Source organism: Arctopsyche grandis, chromosome 5, assembly GCF_051622035.1.
Source record: "Arctopsyche grandis isolate Sample6627 chromosome 5, ASM5162203v2, whole genome shotgun sequence".
Taxonomy (NCBI): domain Eukaryota; kingdom Metazoa; phylum Arthropoda; class Insecta; order Trichoptera; family Hydropsychidae; genus Arctopsyche; species Arctopsyche grandis.
The window spans coordinates 8,070,795-8,093,269 of record NC_135359.1 but is presented as its reverse complement, the minus strand read 5'-3'; the positions used below and the strand labels follow the sequence as shown (position 1 = coordinate 8,093,269).

General features: G+C 31.7%; 1 protein-coding gene across 1 annotated transcript in view; it reads right to left on the bottom strand.

Moving 5' to 3' along the window:
- Window positions 1-19,036, bottom strand: part of LOC143911492 (uncharacterized) — a 76,242-nt gene extending 57,206 nt beyond the window's left edge. Inside the window, exons 1-2 of the mRNA XM_077430377.1 lie at window positions 18,327-19,036; window positions 5,864-6,036 (exon numbers count right to left, since the gene is read on the bottom strand). Of these exons, the coding sequence (XP_077286503.1) occupies window positions 5,864-6,036; window positions 18,327-18,675 (522 nt within the window). The 5' untranslated portion in view covers window positions 18,676-19,036. The remainder of the gene's footprint in view (window positions 1-5,863; window positions 6,037-18,326) is intronic.
- Window positions 19,037-22,475: the final 3,439 nt, after the last annotated feature.

Here is a 22,475-nt window from a genome sequence, read left to right as displayed (position 1 = left end):
AGTGCAAAAATGATCATTCCAGAAGGGCCGAAAAGTTTCCAGTACACATTCATTTCACGCTATTTTCAAATCATACAATGATTGAAAGTGCTGTTCTTTGTAATCGTTTCGTAAAATTTGGAAACAATATTCAACTGTCTTGATCTTCGGTCCAGTTATACATACTTACATATGTAGGTTTACATACCTTTCCTGTTTTAAAAGAAAATTTCGACTTTCATAACGTGTGTGGCACCGAGCGTTTATGATAATTATGCCGACCACAAAAACAGTCTCAAATAATTTATACGTCCCAAAAACATAAGTATAAAGTATAAACATTCGACTTTTTAACGACCGGCAAGCTTATTACAGCAGCACAGCGTTAATGCTAAGCACCGAAAGGTTGCCTGGTTCGATCCCGTGGGTTGACCTCTATTGAAAATAATTTATTCCGAGTATATAATCTGCAGTATACAATTTTTAAGGATAAATAAACCCAATACTAGTACTAGCGGTTTTTTAACAAATTTTAGACTTCGGTTCTACCGGTAGTATCGAAATATATTAATTTCGATTTTATGTTAGTTGAATTGTTTTGAATTTAGAATAAAAAGCATCGGCTAGTTTTTTGTATGGATGAGTCGACGAATGAGCCAACACTCAACATTATTTTGACCTGCTATACAAAGGAGCCGCTAAGTGTATTGTAAATTTAAAATCAGCCATGCTGAAAATGTCGTACTTATTTCCGAATTCATATTATATATTGATTTATAACAAATTGTTAACAATGACAAGCCTCGCCACCTTCTGATATTTTCGAAAATTTATTTGTTAAATTGACAATTATTTTAATGCAACTCGTATATGATTTAAAAGCTAAAAAACCTTTTTTCCAAACAAAATTCTTTACAGCAAGAAGCACGCAATTTATTTACTTTATTTTTTACATTCGCTGATCAGTAATCTGTACGATGTATGTAGAAGGACACTATTTTGAAATTAAATAAAAAATAATTAAATGCAGCGATTAAAATAATTAATGATCAGCTGACAGTTAAATAATTATGATTTTATTGGTAATTAATTAAAATTTATTGCAGTAATTGATAAAATAAACAAATACCAGTACTACTGGTAGTAATGACAGTATCGGTAGTGATGAATTCCTGTAATGCTACAATGGTCCAAACTTTAAATAAATAAATGAATTTCGGTATTTTTGCAATCCCTACTTCTGATGTAGTAAACATTTATTACATTAAATTATTCCATTAGTTGGCTTGACGACTTACAGTCAATCCGTAGCAAAGTTATGCGAAAAATATATAAAATGTGAATGCTATCATTTTTTAAATTAAACTTTTGATTATTTTTATTCACGTAGAACTACATATGTCCATCTTCAAAAGCACATATTTGCAGCAGTTACAATAAAAAAATTGGTTTAAATAGCTACATATTAAACCGAGATTATATCAAACGTAGCAATAACTTTAACATATAGTCGATGCGTTGAAATGTGTCAAATTATTTGAAATTTTACATGACGTTTTTTGGAATTGAATCTGTTGTACATTGTAAAAGTAGCATCTGCGATATTTTCATATATGCAAGTTAGATCGAACTTTCTTCTACATTCAAACACATCGAACAAATCCACATCAACCCCGACAATTTTTAAGCACATCTACATCGCAAAATGGCCGTTTTTGATACAGAGCTTTTCGTCACTCAAGCGTGTAGACATAAATTTAAGATTCTCACGTGAAATTGATTGAAGTTTTATATAGATTGTTATTAGAAATGTGTGTGTGTGTGTGGTAAAACGGTGCGATGACCATACGCGATAAACGGGCTGGTAATTTATAATCATTTATCCATAATTAGTTTTAATAATACGTAATAAGTCTCGGTTAAGAGGCGCGCTGTCGGGCATGTGTACGGCTCGCTTGCTGCACGAGTTTCGCCTTTACGATAATTGCCCGTTAAGTACCCCCTGAATATAATAAAATTGTTTTATCATTGCAGATATACTTTACTTGCACACCTACCCACCGCACTGGTCGGTTGAAACTGGGCGTGAGTGTGTTCTATTTGAAAAAGTCTGCATAATTGAGAGCAGTTACTTCCTGCACGTGTTTCTGAGCCGATGTTATTACGAAGTTAGTTGTAATTGTATTCTATTAATCGATTCTGTGATTATGCCGTTTAAAATAATGTACGTGTATATATGTATAATTGATTTTTGTTAAGCATGCCTTTTTTCAAATAACTGCGGAAGATGGTTTAATGTTTCAAATTATGATTGACGTTTCAACCGATTGTTCAATTAAAATGCCCTTCGCTCAGAATATTTTACTACTGTTTCTTTGTGTCGAATTTAGGCTTTGAATTGCCTCTAATTACCCAGATGTGTGTATGTTTGTTTTTGTTTTTATGAATCTGAGGTTTCGAGGGGGAATTGTTAAATATATTAAAGTGAAGATTTGATATTAATATAATGATTTGTATGAAGAAAAATCAGTACTTTTTGGGTATATATTATACATTATTTTAAAGAAAACATATACATAATTGGGTCTGATTAGTGTTTAAATATTTTGTACTTTTGTAAAAAGCTTTTACAATTTTTTTTGTTATAATATGGGTCTACCTCATTCCACCAACTTGCAATATCTCAAGATTCGTTTTTCCAACTGTTTTGGTGCCATTACAGGTTGCCCCAAAGCGACACCTATGAAGCTTTGGACACCTATGAAGCTTTAGCACTATTTAAATATAATTTCAAATTCAAGTTTAAAATTTTTAATAGTAGGTAGATTGGTAGCTAATTTGGTGAGGAACCATTTCAACAACGAAATAAGATAAATTGGCAAACTCTGATAATTAATAATCGACTTGGAGTCACAAATATCCGTTTGATAAGAAGCATTGCAGAAATACTATAAATATTTAATGTCCATTTGAATATTCAGTTTAATTTATAATGATATTATTATGGAAAAGCATTGAAATTATTTTTCTTAATAATAAAAATCAAAGACGCACTAAATGTGAAAGTGAAAAGTTTGATATTTTGCTTATTTTTGATTGAACTGAATATATACATATATCTAGTCATAGATTAATCGTAATAGAATTAAGTAATATTTAAGACTAAGGAGTTAAAATTGAGTTTATAATGTAGATGAATAATTTTATGATTTTTATGGTAGAATTTGAGGATTTAAAATTCAACTTAAAAATTGATGAATTATTTTTATGAATTTATCGAAGGTTTTAATCATGGCTATTGCTTTTATTCAAAACTCATACCGGAATAATTTGAATACAATTTTCAAAATTCACTATGAGGGGTTTTGCATATAATTCAAAGGGTTCAAACAATTTGAACACTTGAGGGACTCCCTTTTAAGTACTTCACTGCTTAAAATGTTAAAAATAAATGTCACGTTCAAGTATGAAGTCTCAAAAATAGAGTACGCATAAATATTCAATCAAAAAAAAAAAAAACTGCCACCATTTTTGTTTAGCCACTTCAGTCCAGCATTCGGTATAAAGTTTCAAGTCGATCGTGCTTTCGACTACATTATACACCAACTAAGTTGTTCGAGCGACACTCAATATTCCGAGCACGATGTTTGAATTGGATAGGTGGCTAATTTAATCAGTGTTGTTTTGATTCGTGTCGTGTAGTAGGGGGTAAGTTACGCCCGCGCGGCGACAAGCTTTAATTTTGGTAGCTGGCGGGTAAATGGTGACTAGGGACGTCACCACCCCCAAATTGAACGGAATTAACAACCCCGAAACCGACCACTTTCACAGGGGTGCAACTTATTCGATTTGGAGCGACACACCCACTAACAAACCAGTCATGTGAAACCAGTGCCGTACCGATAGCGTAACATTTTTAATTATTATGCGACATACATACGTACATATTTATGTAATAGTGGATTTTTTTTAGAAAATTTAAAAAAACTATGGTATAAATCAAATGACCATGTCATGGTATGTCAAATTTGATGATTTAAATTTCAAAAATGGTAGATTTGTATAGTGGCAAACAAAAAAACAAATATTCGTCTTAATAGTTGTAAAACAACGGCTATTTTTTTTTAAATAATTATTCATTATAAGTTATTATACGTTAAAATACCATAAGTACATTGTATGTACATATGTATATGTTACAGATGAAGTGTATCTTCCAGTTTTAATATATTTTGACTAGTTGGAATATATGTATTCCATTTAATCTGGTACCAACTGACGTAATAGTTAAAGTGTATTTTGAGTTGTAATATATTCTGTCTAATCCACGTAAGTTGATTCATATGGCGAATTACATTCCAACTGGTCAAAATATACCACAACTAAATATATGTACAGTTCTACTATATTTTGGTACCAGGTAGGATGGAGACGCTAGGTTTTCGTGAAAACGTCACTTGACTAGTTAATTGAGTTGAAAAGTCACTTGACTAGTTAATTGAGTTGAAAAGTCACTTTTTTTGTTTGAATAAATTCTTAGAGTTATCGTAATACGATAATCATTGCCTTTATTCGTAATACTTATCAAATATTAAAGCATTATTGAATTCTAAAGCAGTCGTAAAAACATCAGAACTTTCAAAACTCAACTGTTATATTACAACTGGCGCACATTATTGAAAATGTATTTGCCCTTGTAGAGATATAATTTACTAGTTGAATTGTATTTGAATATGAATGACTTAAAACGCTAGTTGGAATATATTACAACTGAAAATATAGTCCGACTGTAACATTCCTACATAAATTCCAAACTGAGGATTTCTAAGAGAAAATTTAGGATGAAAATAAATAAGGTCAAAGTTTCTCATGCGTTTTTGTATGGGGAATTTTTAACCCCAGCCTCCGAGTCCTCCCATAAACCGTCTACTAGTACCATGACATGGTACTTTTAACACATTTGATAGTTCTAAAACTTGTAGATTTGCATTAACTAATATGTTTATATATGTGCTATCTCATGAATATTCGAGGAGTGGTCAAGAAGCTTTATTAATTAGGTACCTACGTAGTACATATACATATTTAGGTTAGATTAGGCCTAAATCAGATCACGTGAAAGGATAATGATCAAATATGTATAAATTAATCATTTCGTAAGACGATTGTTATAAAATAAAATAAATAAAATAAAAATGATTGTATTATTATTATAAAATACAAAAACCGTATTGAGTAAATTAGTCTTTATCCAATTATCATAGAATAGCTAGTGAAAGTTAAAATAGTATATTTTGTAATGTTGAATTTTATGATATAATAAAATTAGAATATGCTATAAATGTTTAAGTCGAGAATTTGCAATGACTTCCATCTCAAAAAAAGATTCTCAACCCATGGATGCGTGATTGTTGAACTGAAGACAGATACTTGACACTTTGACAGGAACTGTCTGCTATGTCAACATTGACAAAAAAACGTTAAACTTGTGGTTACGTTACTAATGATATTTTTTTTTCAACTAACAGTTATTATTAATTGAGAAAAACGGTTTCAAAATAAAGCAAATATTTTATGGCAAATGATTTATTTATTTATTACGTAGAGTTTCATAGGCAAGCTTGGTGACGATTTTATGTTTTATATTCCTAGTGCATTTATGTACATACATAAATATGTACATAGGCCTAAATCGGATCACGCGAAAGAATAACGAGTGAAAAACGCCAAGAGAATACCTTTTGTAAATCTGACTAACACGATTGAACAATATTATATCATTAGCCATAAATTCCGTGCATTTCCGTTGTTTCGCGTGTTTGGTTTCATCGCCGTATAAAATAGCTGTTCACAATAAATCAATGTAAAAATATAAAATACTGACCTGTGTTTCCGTTAAACTAAGAGATTGAGCTAGTTGCTTCCGTTCAGCTCCTACTACATAATGATTTTTTTCAAAGGCGTGTTCTAATTTTAAAAGTTGCGAAGGTGAAAACGCCGTTCTGATCCTCTTTGGTTTTCTAAAAGGTTGTAATAGGAAGCCGGGTATGTCTGGACCTGCAAAAAAGCGAAAATCTAAGTCACATAATATTGAAAACTCTTTCTACTAACACTCTTCATCGATTTATACAAATTGACATATCTTTCGAGTATTCATTAGATACTTTTTGGAATTTTAATGAATACTAAAATACTCTCATTTAATTTACAATCTCATTAAATAATTTATTTTACATTATAAAAACAGCAATTATAATATAAATACTTCTCAAATTACTATTTTATTGAACGTATATGTAGGATATTATTAAGTAAGGTTCAAAATGCAATAAAACAAAACGCAATTGAACGAATGTGCGTCTGTTAAAACATAAATGTTGATTGCTTTACTTTATTTCGACCGAATTAATGATTTTGGTTTTGTTATTTCTTTACGAAATGTACTCTCTTTCCACACACACATATACATACACGTATAATAGAGTGATTTAAAGATAATTTTGCAAATTACCCAATTTTATATAGGATGGATTTAATGGAGTTGCCGCAGGAGCCTGCGCATGCGATTCGAATATTAGTCGACCGATTCACTATCCACGAAATTAACTCACTGAAAACCACGACCAAAATTTAACACATTTTATAATACCTTGTGTGCGTACGTAATGAGTGTATAAGAAATGGGATTTTAAAAGATATTTAATGATTACGAATTAAAAAAAAAACCAACAAGAGTATGAAACTGTTGCGTATCATCAATTGTAATTATAGTTTTATATTTAATACCTATATATATATATATATATATATATATATATATATATATATATATATATATATATATATATATATATATATATATATATATATATATATATATATATATTTGTAATATTTACACAGATCAGAGCTTTCTCGTTATACGGAATTGTAGGGGTTTTTTTTAACTAGGAATGGATCGTTACAACAAAAATATTTTGATTGAACTTTGGTCAAGCGATGGATCCTGAAATTTTTCGATTAATAATTATTTTTTTATTAATTAATCTTCGATCAATGTGTTTTGCCATTGATGACGTATGGATGTGAAACTTGGACATTGAACGCCAAGTTGCTACACAATGCACTCAAAGAAGAGCGTTGTATGCTTGGCATATTGAAGAAAGACAGGAAATGGAATACTTGGGTGAGAAGTATGAGTAGGGCTGTGGATATTGTGGTTGAAAAGATTGAAATGGTAATGGGCGGGCCACGTGGCTAGAATAATGAACGAAAGGTGGACAAAATAAATGCTAGAATAGTACCCGAGATAATGCAAAAGGGTAAAATAAAGACCGCAGGGAAGATGGGTAGACGAAATTAGGAAAATGTGTGGAGTGAGATGGATGAGAGTTGCGCAAAACAGAGACGAATGGAAGCGTGTTGGAGAGGCTTTCGTTTCGGAGATGGCTGTAGATGATGATATACACAAAATAAAGTATGATGTCTTTTAAATAAAGTCCATTTTCCGTTGCCACCTCCTAAAGTTGCATTTTTCGTAACATTAGGCCCTGACGTTTAAATTTTCTTGTTAAGACGCTCAATGAAAACATGCATATAACGGCTTTTTTAGATATCCTCAGGAGAACAATTTGGAAGCTGAAAGATCACGATAGGGGATCGTCCTCTCCCCCCTTGGATCCATCCATGCCAATATGGTCCAATGCTAAAATGCTCAAAATTATAAAAAATATATATATTGTATTTTGTTAACTGAATATTTGAATAAATAAATATCAGTTTGGAAAAAAATACGAATATATTTTTTATAAAATTTTATGTTTTTACTATACGTTTTGAAATGGTAAAATTAATCGTTTTATATTTTGAAAGTTAAAATTTTATAATACGGAATATATTCATTAAATTAATAGGTAGTATATCTTAAATTAATTGCGTAAATTTAATATTAACAAATATGTTAAGTTTCTGTGGAAAAGCTATTAATGATGTTTTAAAAACGAGTTATTGTAAATAATGATTTAAATTAATTTTAGTATGTTGATTAATTTTATTCGAGTTCATACATATATTTATACTAAATCTTTATAATCATATAATAATAATAATGCAACTGTGTATATATACATACATACTTGTTGATTAACAAAATTGCCATGAAATGTATTTGAATAAGACGTTAATTCTTCCATCGACGATTCGAAAGATGAAATTCGAAAATTGGGCACGGTTTATACAGGTGTCAAATTTGACGATAATTTTATTTTCGTGCTCTGCCCGAGACAAAAATTTAAATTGCGTCGATGGGTCGATTTAACGAGATTTTTTTCCTCGTGATCTGTACGAGCGTTTATGCAGACACGTGTGTGTGTGTGTGTTTGTACGAGAACGAAGGAAGTGGCTACGTATAATTACGTATTAATTTATTGTATCGGTTTTATGGCTATCATTAGATCATCAATAAAAAAATAATATTTTTCAAACATTGGATTAATGCGACCATTACCTTACTGCCGGGAATAATTATGCCCCGAGGCTTGTCTATATTAATTTGTGGTCGATATTATCTCGCTGACTCTCTCTGATGCGCACGTTTATGTATGTGTGTGTTTGGCCAGAAGATACACCTATAATATACCTGTTCAAATTCTCGTATAAAATATGTGTCTAACACATTATTTGCCTACATAAAACATATTCGAAACGGGCGCAATAAATTTATTATTTTGACTTTTATTAATGATTGACCGTACACAAAATGAGTTTCGAATCGTACCTATAAACAATGTGATAACAAACAGGATTACTTCCAAAACGAATGTCAAATATTTATACTAAATCGAAAATTGAACGCCTACACACTTTCATGCGAGAGATTATCGTTTTTATTACATAATGCAGATGGACATTTTTTTTGTGTAGATGTGTATCAATGCGAGAAGCTTTAAATCAACCTCTTAAAGCTTCTTAGATGCTTTTTATGACACAAAATTAATCCATCATTTTATTGCAAAATAGACATATTATTTATCATAAAAATATTAAAATGGCTGTAAAATATAGGCTATATACAAATAATCAATCAAAATGTGGACGCATTTTAAAGGTGAAACACATATTCAAATTTGATATTTTAGATATTTTAAAATATAAAGACAACTAATATGAAAGTTTTGATATTTAAGAATATTTATTTATAATACAATATTTGTTTATTTTTTAAATACACAGATTTTTATATCTACTACTTAATATTAAATTAGAATAGTTTTACAAAAATATTCTTATGATCTTTCAAGTAGCATGAGAACCGAGACATCTATATTTTACGCAGTTTTGCAAAAAATGTGCGATTATAATTCATATTTATTTTAAATAAATCCTACTTTGAATATATGTATGCATATGTACATATATCTAAAGCATTGTAGATATAATCACTGTGATCTTTTAGGTACATACATAGGTATTAACCATTTAAGAAGAAAAAATTGTACATTTATAATAAAAAAAATCATACAGATTTTTTGTTAAATGCATTCGTTTTTTTATTAATTAATTTATTTATGACTTTTTTATATTACATATGTTTTGGTAATATGTTCGGGTGTTCAAAAACAACGAATATGATTTCTGATTTTTTTATTATCATAATCATTCGTCTTTGTTTTGGGCAACAACCAACACATTTTTCTAATTTCATGCACCTTTCTCCACTGTGGCTTTCGTTGCACCTTTTACATTCTATCGGGTACCATTTGAGCACTTTATTTTGTCCACTTTTCGTCCATTCTTCTAGCTATGTTACCCGCTGATTGCCATTTCAATCTATTTAATCTCTCCATTTAATCAACTACCATTCCGTTTATTACTTTTCCTCATTATGCGGAGCATACAGCATTCTATACTTCTTTGAGTGCATTGGACTTATGTAAATGCAGCATCATTCTAGCGTTCAATACCTACGTAAGTTTTGCTTCCAAACGTCATTATTGGCAAAATGCATTGATCGAAGATATTTCTCTTCATGCAAAGTAGTATTTTGGAAACGGCGTTCATTCGGTAAATGAACTCTTTATTTGATTGTCTTTAATGACTACTTATACATAAGTAATTTATAATAATAAAGTAACTAATGTTTTTTCTTACTAATGTACATACATAGATACATAGGTCATCTTAATCTTCTAAAACAAGAATTAACATAGAAAGGAGCAATCAAATCGTATTTGTGTCCTTTCAAAAACAGATAAAACAAATAAACCAAAAATGGACTATAAATCGAAACACAGCCACAAACTAATAATTCCACACTGCAAAATTAACAGTTAGGCAATCAATCCTACAGTAATAATAGCAATTAATAATTATTAACTTTTAATTGATCAAATTGCGCTCAAACATTAAGGTCGATCGACTTCTGAATAAACGGCAAACCATGGAATGTTATCAATCTTCGACAGACAATTTTTTTTTTCGCTCGGTAATCACCCGCCTAATTGTGCAATTACACAAAACATGATAAATGATCTCGTAATTTAAACGTTTCCCGTTAATACACAACTCTAACCCGGGGTCAATCTAATAGTATGTATGTAAGTAAAGGTATGCGTGTGCGTACCCGTATCATGTACATTATATTAAATATATGTATATATTATATTACATACCCACTTGTATGTTTCGTTTAGCATTAGTCGAGTCTCACAACCGACCGGTCGGGTCATCTCAACGTATAATCTGATTACTGACGAACACCAGTTAGCGGATGATGCGTTGTGGAAATCGAATGCACGTTTAACGTTTATTAAGGTAATACGCCAGATATAAATGACAGGTTGCGGCCGCGTCTGGTGGGAGTTAAATAAATAAAAAATATCCGATAATATCCGATAATTGGTATCTTTAACGTGGTCGATGGAGAGAAACGAGAAAAAAAACTTGAATTTGTGATACTCGATATAACGCTCGATAATAACTGATATTGTGGCGTTCGCGGACAGGCCGGTCGAGTTTTGTGTAACTCATGAAATACGGTCCACTTAAAACGGCATTATTTATTTTGCTTAAGAACAAATTAAGAATGTACATTGCAAACTGTTCATACACGCACGTGAGACCATATTTGTCGCTGCCTCGCGTCGGAAAACTGGTTTTTCGACAGTTGAACGTATCCGATTTCTTATTCACGGAAAGCTGTGCATTTTCGCCGAAAGGTATAATGTGTATATTAATAGCGGTGGAAAATATATTCCCCGTTTTGCTTTAGGTTGCCTTTTTTTGTCGGTTGAAGGGTGAACTTTTCGGTGCAGCTTTATGGATTTTACCAGGTTGGCTAATTCCGATACGATAATACACACATATGTATGTATATAAATGCCAGTGGTGTGCCGTGGAAATCTGCCCGTTTTTATCGCACAGCCTTACTTACGTGTGAGCGAGCAGGATACAAAGGGACTAATGTATACATATGTATGGTTAAATAAAATTAATGATCATTCACTCCATTGTTATGTATTTTTATGTACATATATAGGTACAGAAAATTGTAAGTTGTAACTGAACAAAGAAAAATTGAAAGTATATACATAGATTGTGTTGATTTTTTTTTTGTAAAAGCGACATTATGGAGAACATTTTCTACTTTAAATACTGCTTTGTACGCTACTAATTGATAGAAATTTATATTTTTAATTTTGAAATTCAAGTTGCTAATAATTTATTATAATTTATTATAGGGCTTTCAAGAGAAAATTTGATAGTTGGAAAACAAAGTTTTCTTGGTGGAGGGGGGTTTTTTTATAATTTTGAAAATAAAATAATCACGTGTTAAATAATTATGAAAGAAAAAACGTGGCTGCGGGCAAAAAAATTGAATATCCTTAGCTCTTTCCCCACGGATGACCGCTATAGACGTCATACGTAAAATGCCAGTAACTCAAATGGCGTGACTTATTGTGTAAACAAAATAATTCAGGCGTGATTCAGTATTTGAAAAAATGTTTCAGGTGTTAATTGACATATTTGATCACTTGAATATATGTACATTAAAATATATAGGTATTTATTTTTGAAAACTCAATTGACAAATTAGCTAAAAAAGTGCCGTGAAAGTTTTTGCGGGTTAAGGGTTAGTTTACGTATTATTTCAATGTTTAAGTCAACACTATTTTCTATTTTTCTCTTCAGATTGTTGTTTAGTATAATATTTAATTTATAAAATATTAACACACGGCGCTTTTGATTTCGGCAAAATATTAACACCCGTTCCCATTCCCGATCTCGTTCCCGTTCCCGTTCCCATTTGTCGAAAAAACACAGGCAGCGAACACATTTCAAATAATTCAATTATTTGTTTATTTTACCCTAAAAACGCTTGTTGCGACGCGAAAACATTTGAAATTATTGCGTTGCAATGCTACTCATTCCCGTTTTTGGTCGATTTTTTTCACGGTAAGCTTCCCGAACATGCATACAATAAATCCTGAAAGTTTCATCGTTCCATAGTACAATAACGCATGCAATTCCCGTTCCCGTTTCTCGATGCGTTTCGATAAGTGAATGTTTCAGTTTCAAATTAATACTTAATAATCGAATTAAATTATAGTAAAGTATAGGAACGCATACGTGACAGACAGACAAACATTAATTTTTATATATATATGTAGGATCGTTAGGATTGAGTGGTACGTAATGTAAGGGTTGGCATGCGTGCGCGCAAGTTGATTACCAACGTACTCATTTCCTTAACTGCACACTGGCGATTCATACTTTCGCGTCGATAAAATCGTTATTACGTATATTATTAATAATTAAGAGGTTTTTTCCTGATTTTTTTTCACAGTAATCTTCCCGGACATGCATACAAAAAATCCTGGAAGTTCTATCGTAATCGGTTCAGTGGTTATTCGAGGCAGACAGACAGACAAACATTCAATTTTATATATATATATATATATATATATATATATATATATATATATATATATATATATATATATATATATATATATATATATATATATATATATATATATATGTATATATAGATATACGAATTGATCTGAAAAATTTTCAGTTGTGCATATACAAATAAAAGCGGGCGATTAACTATGTGTATGAAAATTGTAATGGTATGTAAATTTTTTCAAGTGTTCAAAAAAATTGAAAGTTCCGCCAGTGATGATAATTTCATTTAAAATTACACACACCCAATACTTGTTTGAGTACGTTGGTGTATGTTCGGTTTGTCTGGGTGTATTTCCTCGCGCCATTTCCCTCGGAGCTAATTCTTAAATAATTACGCTGGCACAAAACGCTGGCTGCTTCTCTAATTGGCTCCGTGAGTTGCCATAAAACAAACTAGAACGGCTCCAATCAAATACCCATCAAACAACACCAACTTTGCATTACACACATACACACCAATAAAACACACACACACATGTTTAAGAGTAGGCGTATGTATGCATGGATATGTATTTATTAGGTTTGAAAGAAAAATATGTGGGAAGGTATGTGTGTATAGTCAATGACTTTGGAAACTCTACGACGCGACGTGGAGCCTACGCCATTCGGGAAGAATCATATAAAAATGTGTAGTTAAATTATTTTAAATTATTATATGAAATATTCTGATTATTATAACATATCAAAATCATTTATAACCATTCACCATCCACCGCTGGATGAAGACATCTCCCATTCGTCTCTGTTTTGCGCAAATCTCATCCATCTGACCCCACTCATTTTTATGATTTCGTTCTTTCCTGTCATCCTTTTACAATCTCTTAGGTACCATTCCAGCACTTCTTTTGTCCACTTTTCGTCCATTCTCTCAGCTACGTGTCTCATCCATTGCCATTTCAATATCTTCACTTTCTTATAAACTACCCTTGTCATACTTCTCACCCACATATTCTTTTAATTCAAAGCGTATTTGTATAATGTTTATTTAGGTAGATTTCATATCGAAAATTCACCAGGAAAATCCATACATGACAGATTGAAGTAGCAAATTTAAAGTAGGAAATTAAGTTTAATATATTTTTTGTTCATTATAATATTAATTACAGTAAATTATAGAGTATCGTTATAATCCGATTTTTTAAAATTAATTTTGCTTCAGCGGAAAAAAATCGTATAATAAATACATTATACATTACAGTAGCCGTCATCTTTTTATGAAAATATTTTATTTAATAACACGTGTACATACATTTAATGCTATTATATTTTTTTATAAATTTATTTTAAAGGGCATATTCGGGCAATTTACTGACATGTATGAGTTAGTTAACTTAAAAAATTGATAAGTCAGCTTTCAAATCTTTTTCGTTTTTTCATCTTGTTTATGACTAAAGGTGTGCGTTAAAATATACATATATGAAAAAAAAATACAATGGTAATAAAGTTTTCAGAGACTTGAGGCCAGTTTTTGCATTGATTAAAATATGCATACTTTGCATACCTTGACAGGCATTGTTGAAAAGTCTATAGACATTTATTGTTATAAATTATAACTTAGTAAATAGATGTTAGTACCTATAAAAATGGGCGATACATTTTATTTTAAATCTGACAGTGATTTATTTGAACGTTTGTAAATTTAATAATCATAAAGAAACAGCATTATACATATTTATGAAATATATAAAATAATTAAATGGTAGGCATCGAATAATGTGAAGACGTTTCTCTTACGTATGTATATACATTTCGATTTGGTATATTGCTTTGTATTATTTTATTTATCTAATCACTTGATTAGTATATATACATATGTCGAAATTCTCAAACTCTAGTTAATAAGAAACATTTTGAAATGGATTTCGTTTTAATACAATTTTCAATTTCCTTAAGCGTTTTTTTAACAACATGCGAATGTGAATACTATGTGATTGGCGTTTAATAATATCCAAAGCATATAAAATAATTATAATATAATTAGTAAGGCCGAATGTAAGATACCGACACGCAACCTTTGGTAGGTACTTAAATAGGTACCAACGTACAAAGGCAGGCAGGTATCTACCTCGATTTTTACACTAATGTAATGTTTCGCTGTTACCTGTTAGTATAAACGCCATTGTAGAATTCAGGCGATTAAGCAATTATGATATGATTAAATACCAGTCGAAAAAAACACACATAATTTAATATTAACAGAATAGTCCAATTACTATAAGTTCATAGCCGTAAAATAGGTTACGTAATGCACTCTAATTATAAGTAAATTATATTCAATTTCGAAACATAATTGAGCGTGTCGAATAGTAATTTAGTGTAATCACTAATCGACCGAAAAATTTGATAGATAAATATACCTACACATCCAGGGGATAAAAGGGAGCTAAATTTGACCAAATTACAAACTAAATATTTAAAAATCATTATAGGCAAGAATAAGACGGGACATGTCATTAGTTTAGTTTAATTGAGGGTAAACAAGAAATATTAGGTACTTAGCATCAAATTACAAACACATAATTATTAATAATTTGGAATTAATTAAGATTTTATTTTTATTTCTCAATTAGAATATTAAATGGTATGAATTTCTAAATATGTAAGTCAATTTACTTAAAAAAATATTTGTTTTTAATGTTAAAATTTACTACATATTACTTTTTATATATGAAATTTAGCCTAACATTTTTCTCATTAACGCATAATATTTTTATGCATGTAATATTATTACAGGACGTTTGAATAATTTAGACACTTCATCCACTTTAATTTTTGTATATACATATGTGCATATGTATATATTTTAATTGAAACTTATTATATATTTTGTATTTCTAAACCATGTATTTGCATATGAAATTTAATTAGTAATAAATTTCATATGCAAACTTATACCTGGAAAATCGACAAAAATAAAGTATGTATTAGTGTAACTATGTATATTTAAAATATTTAAACAAGTACATATCTACTTGCAATTAAATTTATATAATTATTCATTTAACATGTCTATTAAAATGTATATAAAAAAATCACGCTGTGCTCGGTCTACATAAATATTCCTATCGCGAGACAATTAAAGACTATTATAATGTTTTGAAATCAATTAAGATAGTGCGTAAGTATTTTAATACCATGATAAAAAGACTACAACGCAATAAGTGTTCGAATAATTGTTATCATTTGACATAATGTAAACATATCGGATGTGATAAATTTTTATTAATTCGTCGTGACCCGCACTTTTGACGGACTCAAGTGAGTAAACTGTCTGACTAATAAAAGACCAATTAGAAGATAAAAAGATTGTTCGTTCATTTTTTTTAATGTATAAATGTCTGAATGCTTTCAACGTACCGAAGGTTGTGTGCAATTTACTTGCGACGCGCTGAGGCTCAATTTGTGAATTGCAAAAACAAATTTGTCTTGACGAAATAATTTTCTCAGAATCTGTCAGTCATAAATATCTATTTGAAATTATTAAACACAACCACAATATAATTATATCATTATTGCGATTATTAAATTCCCTTGATTTCCATTTGTACTGAATTGCAGTATTTCAAGTTTACAATGTCTAATTGCCATTTAATAAAATCATTATAAATTTAACTATCCGTTATAAACGATGGAGTGTTTACTTATGTGTTCTTCATTATCTAATCAGTCATTTTATAATTATGATAGGAGCACTGAAAGCTTTTAAATTATATATTACATTATTGATGACAACGAGACTTACACGTTTAAAATATAAATTAATAGACACATCATTCTTCACGATTAAATCTCTTTGAAATTATATTACCTAGAATTCTTATACCTATTATAGATTTAAATAGATGCTAATCTGCAAATGCTTGACACTAATCAGCTAAAAATTTTTTGAAGTGATTCTAATGATATACCTACTATAAGAATTCATTCACATGCAATAAAAAATACTTGAATTATCTTATTTATTAGTTTACTATTTTTTATATTTCGTAACTGCATATTAGATATATTATAATTTATGTAAGTAGATATAATAAGTATGTAGATATAAAAAAGTCCATTTAGAAAGTTTATCCTTACATACATATATGTAGATGTACATATATAAATGAATGAATTATTATTAATTAACCTAAAATTACATATCTACGCCTGCAAAAAGTGTCTAGAAAAATATGTTAATTTACAAAAAACTAATTTGCAACCGTTATTGCAAAAATAATACCACATTGCAATATTTTTAATTTACGGCGCCAAAAATTATATAATAATGAGACATGCATAAGAGCATTAATTATATTTATATACATTTAATGATTTTGCATCCCAAAAAATTAATTCCCAATTCTCGATTGGTGATTCATATATTGCATTGATATAATGAATATTCTGAACGTTTAGCAATAAAATAAATCCGCCACCTTTTCAACAGTATCACGGCTTAACAACCTAATCATACAAAACAAACTATCTAATTAAGAGGCATTGACACGGATAGATATAATAAATATTTAAACTTTGGTATTCGTTTACTTGATCTGTACCTATAGATATCGGATACAGAAGTTCCAAGTGTACCTATTTTCATCAAATAAAATAAAAACCGGAATAACTATCACAAGAGTGGAAGTGGTTCAAAATCAGCTCACAAATATTGCGGTGCAAACAAACATCTAGTGAAACAATAGGTTACTAGTATTTTTACCCGGCGTCGCTCGGTATTTATAATATAAACCGCTTAAACATGGCCAGTCTAATAGTAATCATTTTATTTCAATTTATTTGAATATGAAATACATACTAAGCCCGCTTTAAAGGTCAAGGAATTCGACCCTTAAAGCCCTCAACATGAGGCCATCACCCCCCCAACGAATACAGTCTAAGAGACCCTTTCGTCAGAGAACGAGACGGTTGTTCATGAATTTTCGCACAAGAACAACCGCACATACATACAAAGTTTATTTAGAAATTATATATTAAAAACGTCAACCGTAAACGTCAAATAGAATGTCGGCGGGCAAATTACAAACGCGTCTTACACGATATATTTGCACCATCGTAATGGCGGAGGCTCCATTTACTTAAATTGATGACCAAAATGAGCAATATGGCAAAGTATGAAAACGATCGGATAAGAGATAAAAATGACCACTAACACGAAAGCCATGTGAAACGTAAAGGAGGTATGTAATAAAAAATACTATAGATATCTAAGTTATAAAAATCTCACAGATTCCATCCAAAGTAGCTGACCAGCCCTGAGATAATAATCTCAAGGTTTAAAAGGTAACAGGTTGATCCATTAGAAGATCGCCAGTTCGTCGGTGTCAAATGCAAAAAATACGTATAATAAAAATATCAATTGGAAAAGTTTAACTTACCACCGGGAAATCTATGCGGGAATATTCTGCCGTGCCTACTGAGCAGCCAGGGGTATAGTGGGTAGGAGTCTCTCGGGGGTACGGGTGGCAGAGGCCGATGCACCAGGGCGGCGAGGGCGGCGCCCTGAAGTTGCGCAAGCAGCCGAGGCTCGGGCAAACAAGGGGCGGCAGGAAGGGCGCTAGGACGCAGGGGCGCCCGCCGCCCACACTCTCCCTCACCGCTAGCGGCGCCCCCTCCGCCGCCGCCCCCACCCCCACCGCCGCCCACGATGCTCTCAATGCTGAAGCCGATCTTCGGCTTGGGCGGAGCGGCCACGATGGGCGTCGGCGCCAGCGGCATCATCGTCATCGGCGGCCCGAAGGCCGTGCCGTACAGCAGAATTTTCACCGATCGACACGAAACGCACAATTAATTATCTATCTCCTCGTCCTGTTATTTATTATCTCTGTCGCATGATCACAACGCGCGGGCGATAAAATTCACACATCACACGGCGTGCGATACACCGACGCTAACATTTCAACTGTTTGTCATTGTGTCGATACAATCGAAAATGTATATATATATATATATATGTGGGTGTGTGTGTGTGTGTGTGTGTGTACGAAAACACGGTGAAGATTGTGCACACGTTCACAGGTTATTGCACATGTGTTTAGGTACAACGGACGATGGACACGTGCGACGCGACTCGCACGCGAATACGACTGTCGGTTTGGTTGCAGCAGCAGCTCACTGATGTTCTGGCCCGGGGGTGGAGCTGTAACGCTATTGGTTGACGCTTTGACACATTAGCGTGGCTTGGCCCGCCTCTCGCACCTGATTGGTCCATGGGTTTCGGACGCCAGTGGCGTCAAAACCAACACGAGCATTGCGAGAGGGGCGCCGCACTGTTCTCGCTCACCGGCTCGCCTCGCTAATTGGCCGTGCACGACGCAACTCCGATTGAAATTTCTCTTTAATACATCTACTTAATCTATTATTTGTAATCCTTCGCCTGGCGATGACATTTATAACGGTCACGTTTCGACTCGGCACTTTCAATAAGTCTCGCAGCTAATTTGAGTCGCATGTGTGTATGTATGTATGAGCGTGTGCATGTGTGTGTGTTTCAAGTCTAACAAAAGGGCAAAAATAGATTGATGATTTCCGTATGAGTTGTGTAAAGTGGTTGGGCATTTTTACAAACCTCTTTTATTTATTTATTTATTTATTCAAATAGCAAAACTGCTAATACATACAATACAAAATAACAAAATAACAACAAAAAATTATAAATCATCTTCCACAAAGGTATCCATTAACAAACACCCTTCAAGAAAGCAGCAATGTTATTAGAACTTCTAATGCCTTCAGGAAGGGTATTATACATTTGAACACCTCTGTGAAAAACACCTCCTGCAGTTTTAGCTTTCTTAACTCTACATATAATTAATTTATTCCTATTTCTCGTTTTATAATTATGTATATATTTTATAATATTTGGGTAATAGATTCTTATCTAGCTTATATATAAACCTTTATATTATAAACTATATAAACCTTATATATTACCTACTTGTAGGACACATCGAAAAAAAAAGTTGGATCATCCCAGAAGGCGGGCAAAGACGAAAAGATTAGATTTAACAGATACACGGTGTTTTTGATCACTATTTTTTTACACTTTTCAAACAAATCTTGCCTTTGAAGTTCACGACGAACTCATCGACCACTATGTCTCTGCACGGTATAATTAATTGTCTGCATTCAGCATCTAAATGATTCAAATGCCATTGTGTTCTACATTATTATTTTTGAGTTGTAATATTTGTAGAAACCAATCTCTTTTGAAGACACTCCTAAAAAACATATTTTCAACCGAAAAATAAAAATGTTTTGGTTGAAAATATGATGACTTAAAATCGACCAATTATCACTGTTTGTATCTCTGATATCACCTTCACTATAGTTTTCATTATTATCACAATCATTTTGGAAGTCTTCTAGGTTTTGAAAGTTTTCTAGTAGGTAACGAATAGAAAATGTGATTTTAACTAACAGTTTAAAAACTGAAATTTCAATGTTGCCAACACTTGTATTTATTATTTCTCCATATGCACTAATATTACCGAACACGTCGTAAAATTATGGTCACCCCACCGAAAATACCTCCTTAGAGCACAATGTATCGATACCGACTGCCCAAATAAAACGGCGCACTCAAATGTAGAAGCAGGTAAAGAATTCAAATATTCTTAGAAACAATATAGACGCTAACCCTTTACTGTAATTATCCTATTTATACATTTTCTAGCATCTCGTATCCTTTAAGTACACTATTGTAAAATAAAACCTTCAAAAATTTGCCAATGAATATTAAAAATAAAGCTTCAAAGTAGTCGCTTAACAAAGCCACTATACTGGCTTTCCGAGCTGGCAGCCGAATATCCGAAAGCCACTATAGTGGCTTTCAGAGTTCAAGACGTTAAGACTATTTCTAATGTCCAACCATTTCAATTCATCTAACATACTTCTTACATTCTTACGTTTCCTCACATTCAAAATTGCACGCATTGCTCTATTCTGCACTTACTGCAGTTTATCAATACACAAACCACTAAATAGATTGAGGACTGTAGCGCAGTATACAGTATGAGGCCGTACAATACAATTATATATCAATATTTTACTTTTTATTCTTAATAAATTTCTTAACCTACAAAGTACACCAACTTTTTTTGTCATTTTTTTAATAATATAATCTGCGTGCACCTTAATTAATTTTATTTATTTATTTATTAATAGTTTTGGACCATTGTGGCATTACAGGAAGAACCTAATGCGCCACAATGGCCTACATTTAACAAAGATATAAATACAAGTAAAATTAGTAAAAAACAGAAAAATTAAAAAGCAGAAAACATGGTAAAATAAAATAATAATAAAAAAGTAACAAAAGGAAAATAATAATACAATTAAAATGGTACATAAAAATGTACAAAGGAGAAAGAAAAAGTAAAATAAATAAAACAAAATATGAATAAAAAAAATAAAATCACAGCGAGGCCCAAATGGAAGAGAGTACATAGATTAAGATTCCACTCATACATCACATTCAAATTAAGAAAGTTATGATGAGCGCAGGTTACCAGATAAATATGTTAAAATAACATCCGATAATCTACGCTCCCCAAGGTGGAAAATATCACATTCAGGGATGGCAGTAACGATTTCATTGAGAAGTCGAATAGCTCTTGGAATAGGAGCCATTCGAAAAAGAACTGTGCGAGCAGCAGGTACAACCATCAAATGATGATGTCTACCACGCACATAATTATTTTAAAACAAGCGTACAATTTTTCGCATATTAATTGTATTCATATATTTTAGCTATCAAGCTAATTTAAAAATACATCTTAATTATTATACTTAACTCTAAAATTTATAATTAACTTATATGTACTGTCCCTCATAGAGGTGTCTCTTCGCACCTTGCAGGAATGCATCCATGTTTTTAGCAGACCTGATGCACTCAGGGAGGGCATTATACATGAGCACACAAGTATAAAAACTATGTTTATCTCTATTCATTATTATATAATCATCAAAATACTTAGGTAATAACTTATGATCTAACTTATAAACAAAAGCAATGTACTAATATTTAGACTAATTCTAATACTCATCCATCCTAATTCATCTAACATACTTCCAATACTCTTAAATCTACTGACATTCAAAATACCTCTCATAGCTTTATTCTGTATTTTTTGCATTTTTCTAAATCTTGGCCACTAAACAAATTAAGCACAGTGGCACAATAAACCACATGTGGCAAGACAATTGAATATGGGATAGATTCAGTGGTGCAGTCGGACCAGGTCGCCGCCCTGGCAATTGATTGATATGAAAATTGTTTTTCGAGTACAATTAAAAATAATATGTCATGTAAAATTTTAGGCAAAAGTGAGAATTCTCGACAAGACGGACCCTCTAGGCTCGGAATCGAGGCTCGGTCGACCCGCTCCTTCCTGTCATTGGTTGTTTTTTGCGACTACTCTAGTATTGACGTGCCCTGAATTAACTCGACTTTTACCCAATGAAATACTCCGACATATACTGCCTGGTTCGCATATAATTTCGGACGGTTGGGCAGTGTACGGAAA